The sequence below is a fragment of the Odocoileus virginianus genome, chromosome 13, assembly GCF_023699985.2.
Source record: "Odocoileus virginianus isolate 20LAN1187 ecotype Illinois chromosome 13, Ovbor_1.2, whole genome shotgun sequence".
Lineage (NCBI taxonomy): Eukaryota > Metazoa > Chordata > Mammalia > Artiodactyla > Cervidae > Odocoileus > Odocoileus virginianus.
The window spans coordinates 29,812,011-29,832,226 of record NC_069686.1 but is presented as its reverse complement, the minus strand read 5'-3'; the positions used below and the strand labels follow the sequence as shown (position 1 = coordinate 29,832,226).

General features: G+C 40.2%; 1 protein-coding gene across 1 annotated transcript in view; it reads right to left on the bottom strand.

Annotated features, from left to right (window-relative positions):
- Window positions 1-20,216, bottom strand: part of CCDC148 (coiled-coil domain containing 148) — a 536,518-nt gene that overhangs the window by 94,265 nt on the left and 422,037 nt on the right. The window contains exon 16 of the mRNA XM_070476172.1: window positions 809-864. Coding sequence (XP_070332273.1) covers window positions 809-864 — 56 coding nt within the window. The remainder of the gene's footprint in view (window positions 1-808; window positions 865-20,216) is intronic.

Below are 20,216 nucleotides of genomic sequence, written 5' to 3'. Positions count from 1 at the left end.
TTATAATTTAAAGCTTTGGTTTGAATTGATTTTGATCTGACTTTTGGTAGTCAGGCCTGGCTTTCCTTCCATTTGCCTCTCCAAATCTGGCCCCATTTTCTCTAGTGCATTTGCTGCTCATCCTTTCTGCTGTCTTTTTATTCGATTTTCCAAAGCAAAAATTCCCACAGTTAAGTTTGTGGTTTGGTCATTTATCATGAATATTTGTGAAATTGCCTCATCAAAAGGGGCATTTGAAGCTGAAACCTAGGTATCTGTTACTACGGTAACCAACAACAACTATTTAGAGCTGCCTGCTTAAACTCGGTAAGGTACGGGTGGTTGCTGGCAGGATGGTGAAGGCAGGCAATCATAGACTACTGGCTGGAGTTGACTCTGATCTGGACTTCTCAAACTTGTGTTGGATAGTCTTCTGGGTTGGTGCTGTGCTCCTGAATTCTCATGATGCAGTTTAGGAATTGCAAGTTCCTTTCTCCATCAGATTACTGAGGAGAGTTTGAATTATGAGTTTACAACTTGAAACGTACTTGGTCACACTTTATGTGTTCCTGAGCCAGTCATTTATCTGTCTGTGCCTTGTTATCAATTTTAAAAATGTGAAAAATATTCCCTGTGTCACCGGGGTATGTAAGCATCAGTAAGGCAATAAAAGTAAACCCTTTTTGGAAACAGGGTACTACACTCATGCAGACTAAAATCCATGCTTGAATCTACAACTGTTCTCTAGAGCCTCTTCTGGTTGCTATCAGTCAACCTTCTGTCTCAAACAAAAGACAGTTTCTTCAATAGAGAGTAGTGTCAAACTAACCTTAGTGACTGCCTCTGCAAACCAGGATTCTCCGAGAGTTCCATTATCCACTGGGCCTGTAAAAGTGAACACTGGCAGTTAGGCATGTCTTGAAGTGTTGAAAAGGTGGTTATAAAGAAAAAAGTACATTTGATAAATAATCAAGGTTACAAGAAGTGCAAATTACATTCCTTCACCTTTTTTTCCTTTGCCTTTCAGTTGCAATTTTGGACAGAATATTAAAGAGATAATCAAGAGTGGCAGACTTTGTATTAAAAAGAGAAAGAAATGTCAAGTCAGGCAATTCATATGGGAAATGCAGAAAGATCTATGCACAAAAAAGTATGTATTTACTTGGGAGTATTTTGTATGTGTCAAACTACATATCTTGTTAGTATTGCTTTCTTGGTAGGAATATAATGCATTTGAATCAATAAGATTAGACAAAAATGACAGAAAAACACATCTTGGTGAATAAAGCATGGTGCCACATAGACAAAGAGGAAGATACTGCATAGTGTTGACATTCTTATGACCACAAGAGAGAGGGCTGCACTGGGGTGGAGTCTTGGTAGGAATTCTTATGGAACACAATATCCAGGATCATACAGAGGAGGGGTTGAGTTATGGATATAAGTGGATACATCAAATCTGTCAGATTTCTTGGGCACTACACCCTTTTGTTACTTCTCTTATTAGCACAACTGCCATCAGCATAAATAACTGAAGCAGTAGTGCCGATCTGATGACTCATTCATGGACCTGCATGAAGGAACTGGGGTGGACAGAAGGAACTGGGGTGGACAGTACTCTTTCTTCAGGTGGTCATAAGTAGGCAGTTTGCTACCTCTACTGTTCTAAATTCCTTTCTTCTCACCAACTGAGTAGGGAATCAAACCTTCTCAAAGATAGGTGGGTGTGGAGGAGTTCTCAGAATGTTGAAAACAGTCAGATGTTGGAATCAGAATGGGGTCACCATCAAAGAACTATCTTACATGTGTTTTGAGAAAGAATACACAACATAATTCCTCACAAAATTGCTAGTTTTGTGGTTGTTAATGAGAAATCTTCAAAGGGAAAAAAATACCTTTTACTGTTTACATTTCAAACCTTGTAAATCATGAAATGCAGTTTCAGTTTTTAGTGTAGGACCTATAGAGTAACATGGTTATTGCTGTTAGCTGTAAATACAGTTATTATGGTTGCAGCTTGCTCATCCTAAAATAAAATTCAGCATTTGCTGATTTTAAGTTTAGCTTGGCTTACTTTTCTGCCAAATAGAATATAAGGATACTGCATATAATACTGTGCTAGCTTTTTTTTCAACCAGAAATTTGAATGTTCTTATCATTTATTATAAAATTTGCATGCAAAAGCAAAATGGGAAATTTTAAGAGCATAATCTTTGGCATGAGATAGACCTAGTTCAGATCTTAACTTGCCACTTTCTTGATTGGTAGTCTTCATTTAACTATAAAAACTGGCTGAGAAAAATGCTTATCTCATATGGTAGCTATGAGGCTGAAAGGAGCTCATGGATGTAGATTGTATTGGGGTATTTGCATAGCTTTTAAAAAGAATACTCATTTTCTCCACCCAAGTCCTGAAACAATTAAGAAACTCAATAGCTTACTTTCAGAAGTACCTGGACAACTAATACTCATAATGGTAATTCTGCAGTCCTCATTTGAAAAAAGTACTTGAATCAGGATGAGTTCACATGGCTGGTCTGAGGGAGGTGAACAAAAAGAGTGGACGTTGACTACTATACAACAATAAGACTCAGGACAGGGACCTGGTCAGATGAGGTGAAGCCAGAATATAGCCAGATTAGCCTCTCTCTATATATAGGCTAATATATATATATATATATATATACACACACACACACACACACACACACAGAAATGCCGTATGAATATATACTTAGACATGGAAGGGGGCAATTGAATGTCCAGAAGATCTGATGTAACCTTCACTCACTCAGATAATATCTAAAATGGTCCATGGCCCAATAGCTTGCTCTTCCATGTTTCTCCTGCACAACTGATGAATCCTATGCTTTATCAGATGGCTGTACTATTTTCTAATTTCTTTACATATGTACATCGGTTGTGATTCACTCAGCTAACGTCTCCATTAATCTGAACTTCTCAGGCAGGGTTAGGCCAACTATAGCCTGTGGCCAAATCTTGCCTGCTTGTTTTCATACAGCCCGTGAGCTAGGAATGGTTTTTACATATTGCAATGGTTGTAGGGGGAAAAAAACAAAAGGAAAAAAAAAGAATATTTTATGACACATAAAATTTATATGAAATTCAAATTTCAATGTGTAAATAGCTTTACTGGAAATGAAAAAAAATAAAAGCAAAAGAGTAAGGCAGACAGGAGACATGATCATCTATAACACTGACATTGGAGAGCATAGGCTTCCTGACCTGGAATACCAGAAATAGATTTACCACCTGGTCACAGTCCTGGACAATAGGTCTCCCACTGAGCAAAGGTCTTTTACAGCTTGCCTGAGATCAATTGGGAGCACATGCTCCCTGTGGGGAGATTTGCTACAGAGAGGCAGAGGCTGGATTATAAATAGTCAGTTTCTTCCAAGATCACCAATGAGATGTATTACTCTCCTCCCAGGGAAGATAAGTGAGGAGGTAGATGTATCCAGGAGGGTTACAGTTCATGGAGTGTCCTCTCTGGGAGATAACATTAGAAAACATAAAGACTATGAGTGTTCCTTCTAACAGTGTGTGTTTAGCACACTGCTTGGCACAAAGGAACATTTATTATATATGATAGAAGATAAATTGAAATGTATTAAAAATTTTAAGAGTTTATTTGAACAAAAATAAACTTGAATCAGGCAGCATCCAATCTAATAGACTGAAAGGAGCTCTGAGGAGCTGTACCAAATAAAAGACTTTCATAGGCAGAAGAGAAAGAGTCATTTTTTACTAAGCAAAAAAGTGGACTGGTTATTGCAAGGTTATTTTCCTTTAGGGGATAACAGGAGTCTTTCAGGCAGATTACCAAACTAGTGATGATCAGGAGATTCCTAACTGACTGGTTTGAGATTACATTTCTGAGAGAGCTGAAACTGCAATTACCCCTTCGTTTGGTGACCTGGTGCATAAATGACTCCATTTTGGGCTTGTTGTCTTGTTAACCTATGTCACCTATGTCTGTTTTTTTTTTTTTTTTTTTTTTCCATTTATTTTTATTAGTTGGAGGCTAATTACTTTACATCATTACAGTAGTTTTTGTTATACATTGAAATGAATTAGCCATGGATTTACATGTATTCCCCATCCCAGTCCCCCCTCCCACCTCCCTCTCCACCCAATCGATCTCTCTGGGTCTTCCCAGTGCACCAGGCCCGAGCACTTGTCTCATGTACCCAACCTGGGCTGGTGATCTGTTTCACCCTAGATAATATACATGTTTCAATGCTGTTCTCTTGAAACATCCCACCCTCACCTTCTCCCAGAGTCCACAAGTCTGTCCTATACATCTGAGTCTCTTTTTCTGTTTTGCATATAGGGTTATCGTTACCATCTTTCTAAAGTCCATATATATGTGTTAGTATACTGTAATGGTCTTTATCTTTCTGGCTTACTTCGCTCTGTATAATGGGCTCAAGTTTCATCCATCTCATTAGAACTGATTCAAATGAATTCTTTTTAATGGCTGAGTAATATTCCATGGTGTATATGTACCACAGCTTCCTCATCCATTCGTCTGCTGATGGGCATCTAGGTTGCTTCCATGTCCTGGCTATTATAAACAGTGCTGCGATGAACATTGGGGTGCACGTGTCTCTTTCAGATCTGGTTTCCTTGGTGTGTATGCCCAGAAGTGGGATTGCTGGGTCATATGGCAGTTCTATCTCCAGCTTTTTAAGAAATCTCCACACTGTTTTCCATAGTGGCTGTACTAATTTGCATTCCCACCAACAGTGTAAGAGGGTTCCCTTTTCTCCACACCCTCTCCAGCATTTATTGCTTGTAGACTTTTGGATAGCAGCCATCCTGACTGGCGTATAATGGTACCTCATTGTGGTTTTGATTTGCATTTCTCTGATAATGAGTGATGTTGAGCATCTTTTTATGTGTTTGTTAGCCATCTGTATGTCTTCCTTGGAGAAATGTCTGTTTAGTTCTTTGGCCCATTTTTGGATTGGGTCATTTATTTTTCAGGAGTTGAGCTGGAGGAGTTGCTTGTATATTTTTGAGATTAATCCTTTGTCTGTTGCTTCGTTTGCTATTATTTTCTCCCAATCTGAGGGCTGTCTTTTCACCTTGCTTATAGTTTCCTTTGTTGTGCAAAAGCTTTTAAGTTTCATTAGGTCCCATTTGTTTATTTTTGCTTTTATTTCTGAAATTCTGGGATGTGGGTCATAGAGGATCCTGCTGTGATTTATGTCGGAGAGTGTTTTGCCTATGTTCTCCTCTAGGAGTTTGATAGTTTCTGGTCTTACATTTAGATCTTTAATCCATTTTGAGTTTATTTTTGTGTATGGTCACCTATGTCTGTTATAATTACTGACCCTTAAGGAAAAGTGGGCTTCCTTGATAGCTCAGTTGGTAAAGAATCCACCTGCAATGCAGGAGACCTTGGTTCAGTCCCTGGGTTGGGAAGATCCCCTGGAGAAAGGAAAGACTACCCACTCCAGTATTCTGGCCTGGAGAATTCTATGGGCTGTATAGCCCATGGGATCACAAAGAGTGGACATGACTGAGCAACTTTCACTTTCAAGGAAAAGTGAAAATACAAATTTTATATTGGAGCTTGATACACGTGTGAGAACGGTAGGTGGCAAGTCTACAAAAGTGAGTGAAACCCGAACAAAAAAGGTCTTAATTGTCTATAATGTACAATTTCCATTTTGTTTGGTAGAAAATGGATAAGTAAAAATAATTTTAAGTTGAAGAGAGAGCCTCAAGTTTATATGTCCTAACTCTAACTGTACCATGCAGGATAAAAAGAGTGTCCAGGAGCCAGGTACTGAGCTATGCACTTAAGATAATGTTCTCTCTTAATCACCACAATAATCTTGAGAATGATGCATAATCATTATTCTGATTTTACAGATGAGAAAACTGAAGTTTTAAAGGTTTAAATAACTTAAGGTACTCGGCTTGTAAATGAAAAACCTAGAATCTGATTTCTAGTTTACTTGACTCCAAGCCTCAGGACTGGCTTCATGGGCTTGTGGCCTGTGCATTTAGCTCTGCTCTTGGTATAATGCTTTGCAGTCACCATCTTAAAATTCTTAACAATTTTAGAACAAGAGTTCCTACATTTTTGTTTTGCACTGGGTTTCAGTTCTGCCAAGACATCTTTTCTTTCCATTACCCCAGTCACCAATTTTACAAATCTGGAGGATCCTACACAAATAAAACTTTACATTTAATCAAAGAACTATGGAGAATTAATTATTCCACTCTAGGTAGAATAAACATGTAGACAATTATATATGAAGGTTTTCACATTTATACAAACAGATATTCACAATTTAGAGCCAAATTTCCATCACCAGACAATCCTTTCTCAGATTTTCTTTGGTTCCTGGTACCTCCCCAGTGCTGTAAGTGGGAACCAAGCCAAGAAGTGGTGAGGACATGGTATGAGGTTTAGTGGGGGGTAAATATATTCATGTCTAAACACATGTGTCTGGTTATATTCCAAGCACAAGAACAAATTAATTTAGGATTATCTTTTTGATGCTTTCCATATTTCAGCTCCCATCAGTTGGCACAAATAATTAAGGGATGATGGAACACACATTGGCACAATTTCACAACTTTTTTGAGGCTATAGGCTACTGAAAGGCAGGCAGCTATTATAGAAGATGGGGGAGGATATTTTAGAAGAATATGCTACATAAGCAGCACTTGAGTAGTTTCTAATCACTTTCTTTAACCATGAACTCATAATACTCTTTGAGAAAAAGCTACTCTGAATCTTTTTCTTTTTTAAACAACTTTTTTTTTTCATTAAAGAAAAACACACATAAAAAAACACACATAAGCACACACACAATTACAAAATGGAAAGTAATGGGCATACAGTTTTTAACTTTTTTTTTTCCCCCTAACTAATATACTGTGCTGGTCCAATCCCTGGGTCATATTAATAAAGATTCCCTGGAGAAGGAAATGGCAACCCAGTTCAGCATTCTTGCCTAGGAAGTTCCATGGACAAAGGAGCCTGGCAGCTCCAGTCCATGGGGTCACAGGAGCTGGACATGACAGAGAGTAACAACACAACAACAATAATTTTAAAGAACTTTTCCAAGTTCTAGATTTGCTTTGCTGGAAGCCATATTGATCAGGGCCCATATTAGTCATACGTCTAATAGGGAATTATTATAATGAAACCCTTTCTGGCCAGATACTGAGTAAGTAACTTTAAGGTCATATGACATGCTTTGAGTGAGAAACTGCATTCTGAGAAGACTCTTGAGAGTCCCTTGGACAGCAAGGAGATCACACCAGTTAATCCTAAAGGAAATCAACACTGAATATTCATTAGAAGGACTGATGCTGAAGTTGAAGCTAAAATACAGTGGCTACCTGATGCTAAGAGCCAACTCACTGGAAAAATCCTGATGCTGGGAAAGACTGAAGGCAGGAGAAGAAGGGGGCAACAGGATGAGAAGGTTGGATGGCACCACTGTTTCAATGGACATGAGTTTGAGCAAACTCAGGGAGATAGTGAAGGACAGGGAAGCTTGGCATGCTGCAGTCCATGGGGTTGCAAAGAGTTGGACAAGACTTAGTAACAACAACAAGAGACATTTTATTCAGTCGTATTAATAAGGTAACCATAATTCTTTTCATTAATTGGTTCCATCTCAGCAAGCATGTTTAGTCAACTAAAGACCAAGAGAACAATAGTATCAACTTGTCCTTTAACTTTTAATGTCAGCAGTGTGTCCTCACACCATCATAGGAGAGTGCTGCAGGCTAAAGGAAAGGCTACATGCAGGCATCCGTCCCTATTGCTTTCTCATAATATTCCCTTGGAATACTGCCCTAAATGCTAAGGGTAATTTATCTGCCTATAGAACTGGACATGGAACAACAGACTGGTTCCAAACAGGAAAAGGAGTATGTCCAGGCTGTATATTGTCACCTTGCTTATTTAACTTATATGCAGAGTACATCATGAGAAACTCTGGACTGGATGAACCACAAGCTGGAATCAAGATTGTTGGGAGAAATATCAATAACCTCAGATATGCAGATGATACCACCCTTATGGCAGAAAGTGAAGAAGAACTAAAGAGTCTCTTGATGAAAGTGAAAGAGGAGAGTGAAAAAGTTGGCTTAAAACTCAACATTCAGAAAATGAAGATCATGTCATCTGGTCCCATCACTTCATGGCAAATAGATGGGGAAACAGTAGAAACAGTGTCAGACTTTATTTTTTGGGGTTCCAAAATCACTGCAGATGGTGACTGCAGCCATGAACTTAAAAGACGCTTACTCCTTGGAAGGAAAGTTATGACCAACTCAGACAGCATATTAAAAAGCAGAGACAATATTTTGCCAACAAAGTCCATCTAGTCAAGGCTATGGTTTCTGCAGTAGTCATGTATGGATGTGAGAGTTGGACTGTGAAGAAAGCTGAGTGCCGAAGAATTGATGCTTTTGAACCGTTGTGTTGGAGAAGCCTTTTGAGAGTCCCTTGAACTTCAAGGAGATCCAACCAGTCCATTCTAAAGGAGATCAGTCCTGAGTGTTCATTGGAAGGACTGATGTTGAAACTGAAACTTCAATACTTTGGCCACCTGATGTGAAGAACTGACTCACTGGAAAAGACCCTGATTCTGGGAAAGATTGAAGGTGGGAGAAGAAGGGGATGACAGAGGATGAGATAGTTCGATGGCATCACCAACTCAATGGACATGAGTTTGGGTAAACTCCGGGAGTTGGTGACGGACAGGGAGGCCTGGCTTGCTGCAGTCCATGGGGTCTCAAGGGGTCAGACACAACTGAGCAACTGAACTGAACTAAACATCAGGAGGACTGCTTCACTGTTTGATGATTAGATCAAATAGGATGATGAACTATGAAACTTATTTTGGAATCAATAAAACATATTCTGGTGGCTCAGCAGTAAAGAATCTGCCTGCAATGCAGGAGACGCTGGTTTGATTCTTGAGTTGGGAAGATCTCCTGGAGAAGAGCATGGCACCCTACTCTAGTATTCTTGCCTGGAGAATCCCATGGACAGAAGAGCCTAGCTGGCTACAGACCACGGGGTCGCAAAGACTTGGACATGACTGAAGCGACTGAGCATGCAAAACATATCCAGGACACCATATAATATTTTGTTTCTGGCTCTCCTATCTTTTGTTTTGCTTCCAGGTACTCTACTGCTCATTTTGGAAATCTTTGCTCATTTTTTTTATGATAAGGTAATCATTTTACAGTATACAACACTGAAGGAGTATAAAGATCACCCACATTTTTAGACAGTTAAAATTTGAGCTCAATACTTTTTAGAACCCTGTTTCTTAGTAGTATTGGAGTGAAGGCTATTAGCTATTTTTAAAGTATTAGCAAATTCTTATTTCTCTAGAGATACATTTTCAAATTCCCTTTTCAGGATAGATTATCCCTGATTGTTTACTTCTGCTCCTTAATTTTCAGATCTATGCATATTGGCTATGGGGAAGATGCCATTATGTCATCGTCTTTGAGTCAAAGCATATACAGAACTCCACCTTTTCAGGCTATTATCTCTCAATCACCACCATAACTGAATCTTTGGTCAGAAAGCCTGTCTAGCTTTCAAAGCCTAACCTCTTCCAGAAATGGTTCAGTGGTAAGGCCAGGTATTTCCATGAGCATTTAGTCCATTGTCATATTTCTTTTGCTGAGAAAACCCTGTGATAACTTTCTCTGGGAAAAATTCCTTGAGAGGGAATGTCCATTCTCTATAAGACTTACCAAAAAACCTCCTGTTTTAGCACTAAACCTGTGGATTAAGTAAAACCCAGCATTTTCCAGGGAATGGGTACCCATTATGATCTAAGAGAAAATAACTTATACCCCCCAAAGACTTCCAAGGCCTTGCTAATAATATTCATCAGTGGAAACCTGGGGAATATCTGCAGTGGTGCATTTAAAAGGCATTTGTTCATATAGTGAAACAGATCACCAGCCCAGGTTGGATGCATGAGACAAGTGCTAGGGCCTGGTGCACTGGGAAGACTCAAAGGGATTGGGTAGAGAGGGAGATGGGAGGGGGGATCGGGATGGGAAATACATGTAAATCCATGGCTGATTCACGTCAATGTATGACAAAACCCACTACAATATTGTAAAGTAATTAGCCTCCAACTAATAAAAATAAATGAAAAAAAATAAAATAAAAGGCATTTGTTCAAAGAAGATATAACAGTAGATTGGGTTGAACTCATTGATATGGGTGTAATTCCTAGAGATTTTAGACTTAATGAGTTAGCTTGTGCAGCTGAAGGTGACTCTCTCTTCCTTGGTTGACTGACTAGAACTTGGACTTGGTGGTGGCCTACATTTAATGAGATGACAGGCCAGAGCTCCTCAGCATGATATGGAGGAGGGAATCCATAGGCTTACAGAGGTAAGAATGTTAGACTAAATTTATTATGTGCAACACATGTCGATCTCCATACCTCTGTTCCACAAGATGGCCCAAAATTCATTCTTTTAATTGAGCCATTGAGAAACACATTAATGAACAGAATATTTGCATCTTTAAGACAGTCTGTGGTTGGCCTCATTGGGAGGCTAGGTATGACCATCAGGGATGCTGCCACTGAGACAGGCTCCCTGATTTGATTATAAAATGCTGTGGTATGGGTTCTTCATGTTTCTTCCGATTAGGATTTAATGAGTCTTAGATCTGGATGTTTACATTTTTCACCAAATTTGGAAAAATTTCAGCCATTATTTCTTCAAATATTTGTCTCTGTTCCATAGTCTCTCTCCTTTCCTTTGGGGACCACATCTGCATGTAGGAGGCTGCCTGTGCTGGTCCACAGCTCAGTGATGCTCTGCTGATTTCTTTTTTAGTCATTTTTCTCTCTGGGTTTCATTCCGAACAATTTCTATTGACATGTCTTTGAATTCACTAATGCTTTATTCTGCAGTGTCTGGTCTGCACTTAATTCCAATTCAGTATATTTTTCATTTTAGACATTGTATTTTTCAACTCTAGATGTTTGACTTGGGCCTTTTTCATACTATCATTTATTTTTTTCCTTAACACACTTATGGTTTCCCCTACTTTCTTGAACATGTGGTCATCATGCCCTTGACTACTTAGTTCTATTATCCGTGTAATTCTGGATCAATTTTAACAGATTTTTCTTCATATATGGGTTATATTTTCCTACTCTTTGTGTGCCTGGTAATGTTTGATTGGATGCCAGCAACGGCAACCTTTACATTTTTAGATGCTGCAGGTTCTTGTATTTCTATATGTATTCTTCAGCTTTGTTCTAGGGTATAGTTCATTTACTTGGAAACAGTCTGATCTTTTTAAGGCTTACATTTTGGGTTTGTTATGCAGAGAAAACAAAGTTCAGGACTGATGTTTCCCCCACTACTAATCATGTAATAGATTTCTGAGTATTCTATGTGGTGTCCCATGCATCAGAAGGTTTTTTCATTCTGGTTGTGGTACCACCAACTATTTCTGGATCTATGTGGGCCCTGAGGATAGTCCCACCTGCTCCATTTGCGTGTCTTTCCCCAACCTTGGCGGCTTCCTCGCACACATCTTGATCGCTGCTCAGTTGAAGAATACCTAAGTAAGCTTCAATATATTTACAGAATATTTTTGATAATATATAACAGAAATACCACATAGAAAAGTAATTGCTGGCTCATAAGAAGAATCTAGGGATAGAAGCTACTTGAAGACAGAGGATGCAGGAGCAAATTAGGTCATCTCTCCTGGGCTTGCTCTTGGTCCATCTGTCTCTTCTCTCTGCATGATATGGCTCTCTTTGCATGATATGGTATGATTTCTTACTAGAGACAGCTTCCTCCAGGCAGAAGGAAAGGTGACCCTAAGCAGTGGCAGCTAACATCATTAAATTTTTAGCTCTTTTTCTAAGTTCATGTATCAAAACTCAAAGAAAACTTACTGGTTTGTTTGGTCTACATGTTCACTGAACCAAATATTACACATGCGAGGTGTATTTTTCTGATAAGGCCCAAGTTAGCCCTACCTAACATGTAGGATGTGTAACTTATAAAAAAAGTTTTCTTGCTATAAGATGTGGAGGGAGGGATGTTGAATAAACAAAATAGCAATGAGCAGGGCACCCAATTTCCTCATCTGTAAAGCGCACAAAATAATCTAAAGTGTGACAATGTATTGAGAGCTTAGCACAGTGCCTGGCCTATGAAAAAACACAGTTCTTATGTTGTCATCAATAAACTGAGGTTGACAACTCCAGGTGTCAGTAAGTTTATTCACTTCTTTTCATCACGAATCTTCAGTAATGAAGTTTCTCCTTTGTCCCTCTGTGTCAAGAGTGACTTAAATTCCTACCTATGGGCCTTAATTTCCAGGTAACTGGGTTCCTGATCATCTCCCATTGCAATTTCCCAGAACACCTGCTTCTGCCTTGTCTAAGCAGAGATCTTGTATAAGCATCAAATTAGTAGCAGGAAACAGATGGTCCACTAGAGTTGAGTAATTTGAAAAGAGTTTAATAAAGGGATTAATAACAAAGGTGTTGGCAGGTTATAAGGAAATCATGAGGGGTAGTGAGGTACTCTGGGCCAGTAGAAAGGACAAACGACAGAATGGCGACTAGAAATGAAGAAAGGAGGCACCTGACAGGAGCAGGGATATTCAGCCAGTCTGTAGTGATCCCACGGAGAGGGAGCCGGTGAGTGAATGCCCTGACCTCCACAGCTTCCTGATCTCCAGCGTTCCCCATGAGGTGAAACAAACAAGATGCCAAAGGGCACAGGAATCTGTCATTCCAGTCCAAGGCCAGCCTGCTGCCTGGGGCCCAGGGGAAAGAGCAGATTAGAGGAAAAAACAGTAAACATATCATGCCCATGTTGTGGTCTTGGTTCGGATGGCTTTCTCTGAGTATATGTAGCCCACCCATTTTACTCTGTTGGTTGATTTTCCAGTCCCTTTGGACTCATGATTTTGTCTCTATTCTCAGAATAATCTATCCCTGGTCATGATCACAGAACTTACGTCTGTCTAGGATTTTCTTGGTCCTGAGGTAGGGACCTCTGAAAATCTATAATCTGGAATGGGGTAAAAGACTGCCAGATACAGTCTGTATTTATGACGAGGAAAGGTCAGTTGCAAGTGCCTGGAAATTTGCAGTCTCATAACAGGAAGTTTTGTTCATTTGTTGTGAACCTTGCGTGCATCCTCAATCAAGTCATTTCTTCAATGGGGCAGCTTTACAGGTGGACTGGAAAGAATCTGCTGTCAAGAAAGGAGAGCTGTCACTTTATGTGGACTCAAGTAGAAGGAAGAGACTGGGTTAGCTTTAAAGATCTGCCTTTCAGCATCTTCCATAGATACAAAATTCACCTCATTTCCCAAAGTCTTTGGAGAGGAAGCCAGGGACATAGGCATGGGTAGTAAAACAGAGAAACACTAATGAAAAAGAGGGAGATGAGGTAAAAACAAGTTGTTGGAAAATACACAGATAAAAGTAAAGTCAAGGGAATGAGTGAACTAATGACAAAATGGAAGGCAGTAGTACCCTGGAAAGATAAACTTTCCACTCAGGAACCACAGGCAATCCCGCAATTACGGAGGAAGAGCAGGACCCAGCCCGGCTTCGGCTGTGGCCACTGAAACAGAGGCCAAGCAGCTGTCCATTAACACAGTTAGAGGAGAATGCAGGCCTGGCCAGGGTGTCTGTTCTTTATTTTGAATCCCACATGTTGCTCTCTGAAACACCTCGGAAACAACTCAGTCAAGGCAAGTAAGGAAAAGAGGAAGCCTGGCTGTCTGGCAGGCCTGCATTGACCAAGAGTTTTGCTGAGCCATTTGAGATTGGTGGATGATCTCAGACTGGTACCTCAAGAGATGGTCCTTGGGGTGGTTTGAATATTTTGGATATATTACCTAATATTTAAAAAGGAAACTCATAACTTAAGTGCCCCGTGGCTTAAGTGCATGTTTATTTTCTCAGCCTTTGTCTTTCAGAGATCAGCACTCGGTTGTGGTGCTGCTATTGTAAGGATGGAAAAAATAGAACCGTTTTAATGTGCTGTTTGCATTTCCTGACAGTTAAAAAGCAGCCCATTATTAGCTGCAACACTGTTGTGACATCAGTGGTGACTTTGCTGCTCGGGTTTCAGCTCATGAAATATTTTCCTCCCGGATATAATTATCTTTCCCTTCTTTTTTTTCTTCTTTTTTCACCTTTCATATTTCATCCTCATGCAAATGACTGGCTAAATGGCCATCCATGTTTCTGGTCTTTTCAAGAATGGGCTACCAAGATGCTAACACATATTCTGCTTGACCCAGTTTCAAAACTTTGGACCCCCAGGAGCCACTTTCTTACAACGACCCCTGAATGGGCAAGAGAGCTGTCCTTGTTGTACTGAGGAGGTATGGGGCATGGAGGAGAAGGCAATGGCACCCACTCCAGTACTCTTGCCTGGAAAATCCCATGGATGGAGGAGCTTGGTGGGCTGTAGTCCATGGAATCGCAAAGAGTCGGACACGACTGAGCGACTTCACTTTCACTTTTCACTTTCATGCATTGGAGAAGTAAACGGCAACCCACTTCAGTGTTCTTGCCTGGAGAATCCCAGGGATGGCAGAGCCCGGTGGACTGCCAACTGTGGGGTAGCACAGAGTCAGGCACGACTGAAGCGACTTAGCAGCAGCAGGGGCATGGAGTGTCACATGGAGTAGGGAGAGCCTGGCACAAGGGAGGGAAGGTCTCTGAGCTTTGTGCTGGACCCTGGGTGAGAGGGGAGACTGCTCCATGACAGGGAGGGAAAGGGGCACCAGAGGGGCTGCTGTGAGGGGTGGGAGACTGGAGAAAGAGAAGGACCTCTTCTTCGGGAAGGGGGAGAGCAAAAGTGAGAGGAGGTGGGTTATATGCAAGGGATCAATTTAATAAGTATACTGAGGACAACTGAATTCAGGATTCAATATTGGAAAAGAGAAATAAACATATAAAAAGAAAGAAAACTAAAACTTGATATAAGAATTGAATTATAGATATTAGCATGATCTCATGGGTTTTTTAAATATGTAGGTATAGAAGTATATACAAAATGTGCCTACTTGTATGAGTTTGTGATACTTTGTATCTTGCAACCTTTTTCTAAGTTTGGCATTATTTCAAAATAAAATTAAAAAAATGTTTATATGGGTATAATAGCACTATTTAAAGTAGAAGTATACTACTACCAATATGATGTTATTAAATGAATTAAATAAGATAATTCATATGGAGGGTATAATATAGTCCCTGGCACACGGTAATCTTCCAGTAACTATTCTTATTATCTCCTGGGATAAAAACATACCATGAAAATTATTCTGTATTTTTTTTCCCACTAAAAATGTATCTTGGAAAGCTTCTCATGACAATTCATACCTTGTTTTTTAAAATTAATAAATCTAGCTTGTATTCTTTATTATATTACTGTTATAATTAGAAAAACAAAAAACAATAATTGTGGGAGGGGGGATAATCTGCCTCAGTATGTCATCTGCTGATGACTCATAATTTAATTAATTCTTGTTGCTAATGGAAACCTTTGGTTGAACAGGCATAACTGTATTTTAATAGCAGCTCTTGAGTGGAGAGTATAAGGAAAAAATATCCAATACCACATCACTGGACACATAGATGTTCACACAAATTTTTCCTATTTTTGTAAAGCTCAGAATGAAAAGCACTGGGTGATTACAGAAGCTGTTAAAAGTCATTCATTCGATCATTTCTTCAATCCATTGACAAATCCCTATTTAAGGATTGCTGTGAACATTCACAGTTGGATGTGCTAGGAAGGCAGCATGAATTAAACAGGGCCCCTGCCCTCAAGGGGCGCTCTCCTTCTAGTGGAAGAGGAAAAACACCCAGTCAGTCTTACATGATACATTAGCTGGTGATAATTTAAACATGAAATCAGTCCCTTCCCTTCATGAAGAAAGCTAATTTGGTAATTTTTAGAAGTTCATGCCTTACTAAGCATCTATAATAACTCTTAGTAACCTTTTGAGCCTGGGTTTCCAGATATCAAAAATGGAGATAATAATAATTATAAGGTTGCTACAATCAAATACATTAAGTGCCCAGCATAAAGACAGCCCCTTAACAGGTACTTGATAAACAGAAACCCTTATTTGGTGTTAGTTGCACAATTTTGGGTTCTTATATTTGAGACTAAGAGAATAGGAGTGGCTTTGATTTACAGGGAAGCTGTTTCCTTCCCCTGGTTGGGTGTGACACTGGTGTGTCCCCAGACCTTACCAGCCTGCTCCAATGCCATTAGGCACATTTTCTTTACTGAGCTGTCACCCACAGAATATGGGAAGTCCAATTTTCTACTGGGTTGCTTTCCAAAGGAATCCCAAGAAGCATTAATCCCAAGAGCCTGTCGGAGGCTCTTGTCACGGACCTGGCAGCCCATACTTTGAATAGTCACTTGGCACTGCCCTGTAGTTGGGCCCCAGCTGACTTCTCAGAGGCCACAGTTCACACTAACCTCTCGAAAGTGCATCCAAGTCCAAATATGGCCTTGCCAAATATGCTGAACCTTTGGGTCTTTGTCCTGAAAACACCAAGGAAACAAAGTTTTTAAGAGAATTAGCTGGCTTCACTTATATTTTTAAAAAATTTCCTTGGGTTGCTCTGTGAAGAATGGAGAACAAAACTCAAGAGAAGAAGCAGGAGAGTGGGGTTGCTCCTCTGCGACCCAAAAGGGCAGAGAAGAAAGGGAACCAGCACAGGTTTGAGATCTGGCCATTTTGGAGGCAGAATTGATAGTAATGTTGATGGATTTGTTGTAGGAGTGGGAAGGAGTAGGGAAGTTGCCAGCTTGAACATTTGGATGATTTTATATGGCTGTGCCACTTATTAAAAATGGGAAAAACCAAGATGTCTAATAAAAACTCAAAGTTTTTATTAAAAACTAAGTGCTAAAGAAATCTCAAGTTGGGTGCTTGACAGTGCAGGGACCAATAAGTAAACTTACGGCTTACAACTGGCCCAGAATAAACCTCAGTGTCCCAGGCTAGCCCCTGGAGGCTTCTGCATTGCAAGAACCAGTTCAAATACACCAATAAATAATCCAGGCCTCAGTGAAACTTGGACTCATGCCTAAGCCATCAGTCCCCTTGGAGTAAAGCAGTCTCTCTCCTCTCTTATTCTGATGAATGTTCATTTCCATTTCAGGATGGCTAAGGATGGGAAAAATCATCCTGTACATGGAGGATGGCCTCAGTTACACTGTCCAGCTAAAGCAATCAGCAAAAGGCTTCAAAGTACATTTTACAAAATCTAGGCTCTCCAGTTTGAGACTACAGTAAATGGAGGATAGTCCAGGTTACAAACACTTTATGGCCAGAAAAAGTGCTCTGGAGCACAGTCCAGTTAAAAATGCCCATAATTCCCATTATAAAGCAGAACATTTTGCATCTCACAAACTGTGGCGTCTGTATACAGATGTATGGAAACCTCACTGCCTTCTCCAAGAATAAGAGTGAGGTACTTGTTTCACATTTTTGCAATAGAAGGGACCATTTACATAAATATAAAAAATAACAACTTTCAAAAAAATCAGTTGTTTGCATAAACAAAGCTAACAATCTCCAGTGGATATCCTACCATGTGTATCTGAGGACAGTGAGAAAGGCTTTCTATGGAACAAGCTTCTCATTCTCATTTAATATTTGCATTTGTCAGATTCAGTTCAGTTCAGTTCAGTCACTCAGTCATGTCTGACTCTTTGAGACCCCATGAATCGCAGCACGCCAGGCCTCCCTGTCCATCAACAACTCCTGAAGTCCACTCAAACTCATGTCCATTGAGTTGGTGATGCCATCCAGCCATCTCATTTTCTGTCGTCACCTTCTCTTCCTGCCCCCAGTCCCTCCCAGCATCAGGGTCTTTTCCAATGAGTCAACTCTTCGCATGAGGTGGCCAAAGTATTGGAGTTTCAGCTTCAAAATCAGTCCTACCAATGAACACTCAGGACTGATCTCCTTTAGGATGGACTGGTTGGATCTCCTTGCAGTCCAAGGGACTCTCAAGAGTCTTCTCCAACACCACAGTTCAAAAGCATCAATTTTTCGGCGCTCAGCTTTCTTCACAGTCCAACTCTCACATCCATACATGACCACTGGAAAAACGATAGCTTTGACTAGACGGATCTTTGTTGGCAAAGGAATGTCTCTGCTTTTTAATATGCTATCTAGGTTGGTCATAACTTTCCTTTCAAGGAGTAAGTGTCTTTTAATTTCATGGCTGCAATCACCATCAAGGGAATATTTCATGCAAACATGGGCACAATAAAGGACAGAAATGGTATGGACCTAACATAAGCGGAAGGTATTAAGTAGAGGTGGTAAGAATACAAAGAAGAAATATACAAAAAAAGTCTTCATGACTCAGATAACCATGATGGTGTGATCACTCACCTAGAGCCAGAAATCCTGGAATATGAAGTCAAGTGGGCTTTAGGAAGTATCACGACTGGCAAAGTTAGTGGAGGTGATGGAATTCCATTTGAGCTATTTCAAGTCCTAAAAGATGATGCTATGAAAGTGCTGCATTCAATATACCAGCAAATTTGGAAAAGTCAACAGTGGCCACAGGACTGAAAAAGGTCAGTTTTCATTTCAATCTCAAAGAAAGGCAATGCCAAAGAATGCTCAATCTAGCACACAATTGTGATCATCTCACATGCTAGTAAAATAATGCTCAAAATTCTCCAAGCCAAGCTTCGACATACATGAACTATGAACTTCCAGATGTTCAAGCTGGATTTAGAAAAGCCAGAAGAACCAGAGATCAAATTGCCAACATCTGTTGGATCATCAAAAAAGCAAGAGAGTTCCAGAAAAACATATACTTCTGCTTTATTGACTATGCCAAAGCCTTTGACTGTGTGGATGACAACAAACTGTAGAAAATTCTTCAAGAGATGGGAATACCAGACCACCTGACCTGCCTCCTGAGAAACCTGTAGGCAGGTCAAGAAGCAACAGTTAGAACTGGACATGGAATAGCAGATTGGTTCCAAATAGGAAAAGGAGTTACATCAAGGCTGTATATTGTCACCGTGCTTATTTAACTTATATGCAGAGTACATCATGAGAAATGCTGGGCTGGAAGAAGCACAAACTGGAATCAAGATTGCTGGGAGAAATATGAATTACCTCAGATATGCAGATGACACCACCCTTATGGCAGAAAGAACTAAAGAGCCTCTTGATGAAAGTGAAAGAGGAGAGTGAAAAAGCTGGCTTAAAACTCAACATTCAGAAAACTAAGATCATGGCATCCGGTCCCATCAGTTCATGGCAAATAGACGGGGAAACAATGGAAACAATGACAGACTTTATTTTTGGGGGGTCCAAAATCACTGCAGATGGTGACTGCAGCCTTGAAATTAAAAGACACTTGCTCCTTGGAAGAAAAGTTATGACCAACCTAGATAGCATATTAAAAAGCAGAGACACTACTTTGCCAACAATGGTCCGTCTAGTCAACGCTATGATTTTTGCAGTAGTCATGTATGGATGTGAGAGTTGGACTATAAAGAAAGATGAGCACCAAAGAATTGATGCTTTTGAACTGGTGTTGGAGAAGACTCTTGAGAGTCCCTTGGACTGGAAGGAGATCCAACCAGTCCATCCTAAAGAAAATCAGTCCTGAATATTCATTGGAAGGACTCATGCTGAAGCTGACACTCCAATACTTTGGCCACCTGATGCGATGAACTGACTCATTGGAAAAGACCCTGATGCTGGGAAAGATTGAAGGTGGAAGGAGAAGGGGATGACAGAGGATGAGATGGTTGCATGGCATCACTGACCTGATGGACATGAGTTTGAATAAGCTCCGGGAGTTGGTGATAGACAGGGATGCCTGGCATGCTGCAGTCCATGGGGTCACTAAGAGTCGAAAATGACTGAGCAACTGAACTGAACTGCACTGAACTGAGGTTATGCTAGTGGTAAAGAATCCGCCTTCACTGCAGGAGATGTAAAGAGACTCTAGTTGGACCCCTGGGTCAGGAAGATCCCCTGGAGGAAGGCACGTCAACCCACTCCAGTATTCTCATTTGGAGAATCCCTTAGACAGAGGAGCCTGGTGGGTTGCAAAGTGTTGGACACGACTGAAGCAGCTTAACAAACACACACACATAGGGTGTTAATAAAAAATAACACTAGGTTTGCCTTC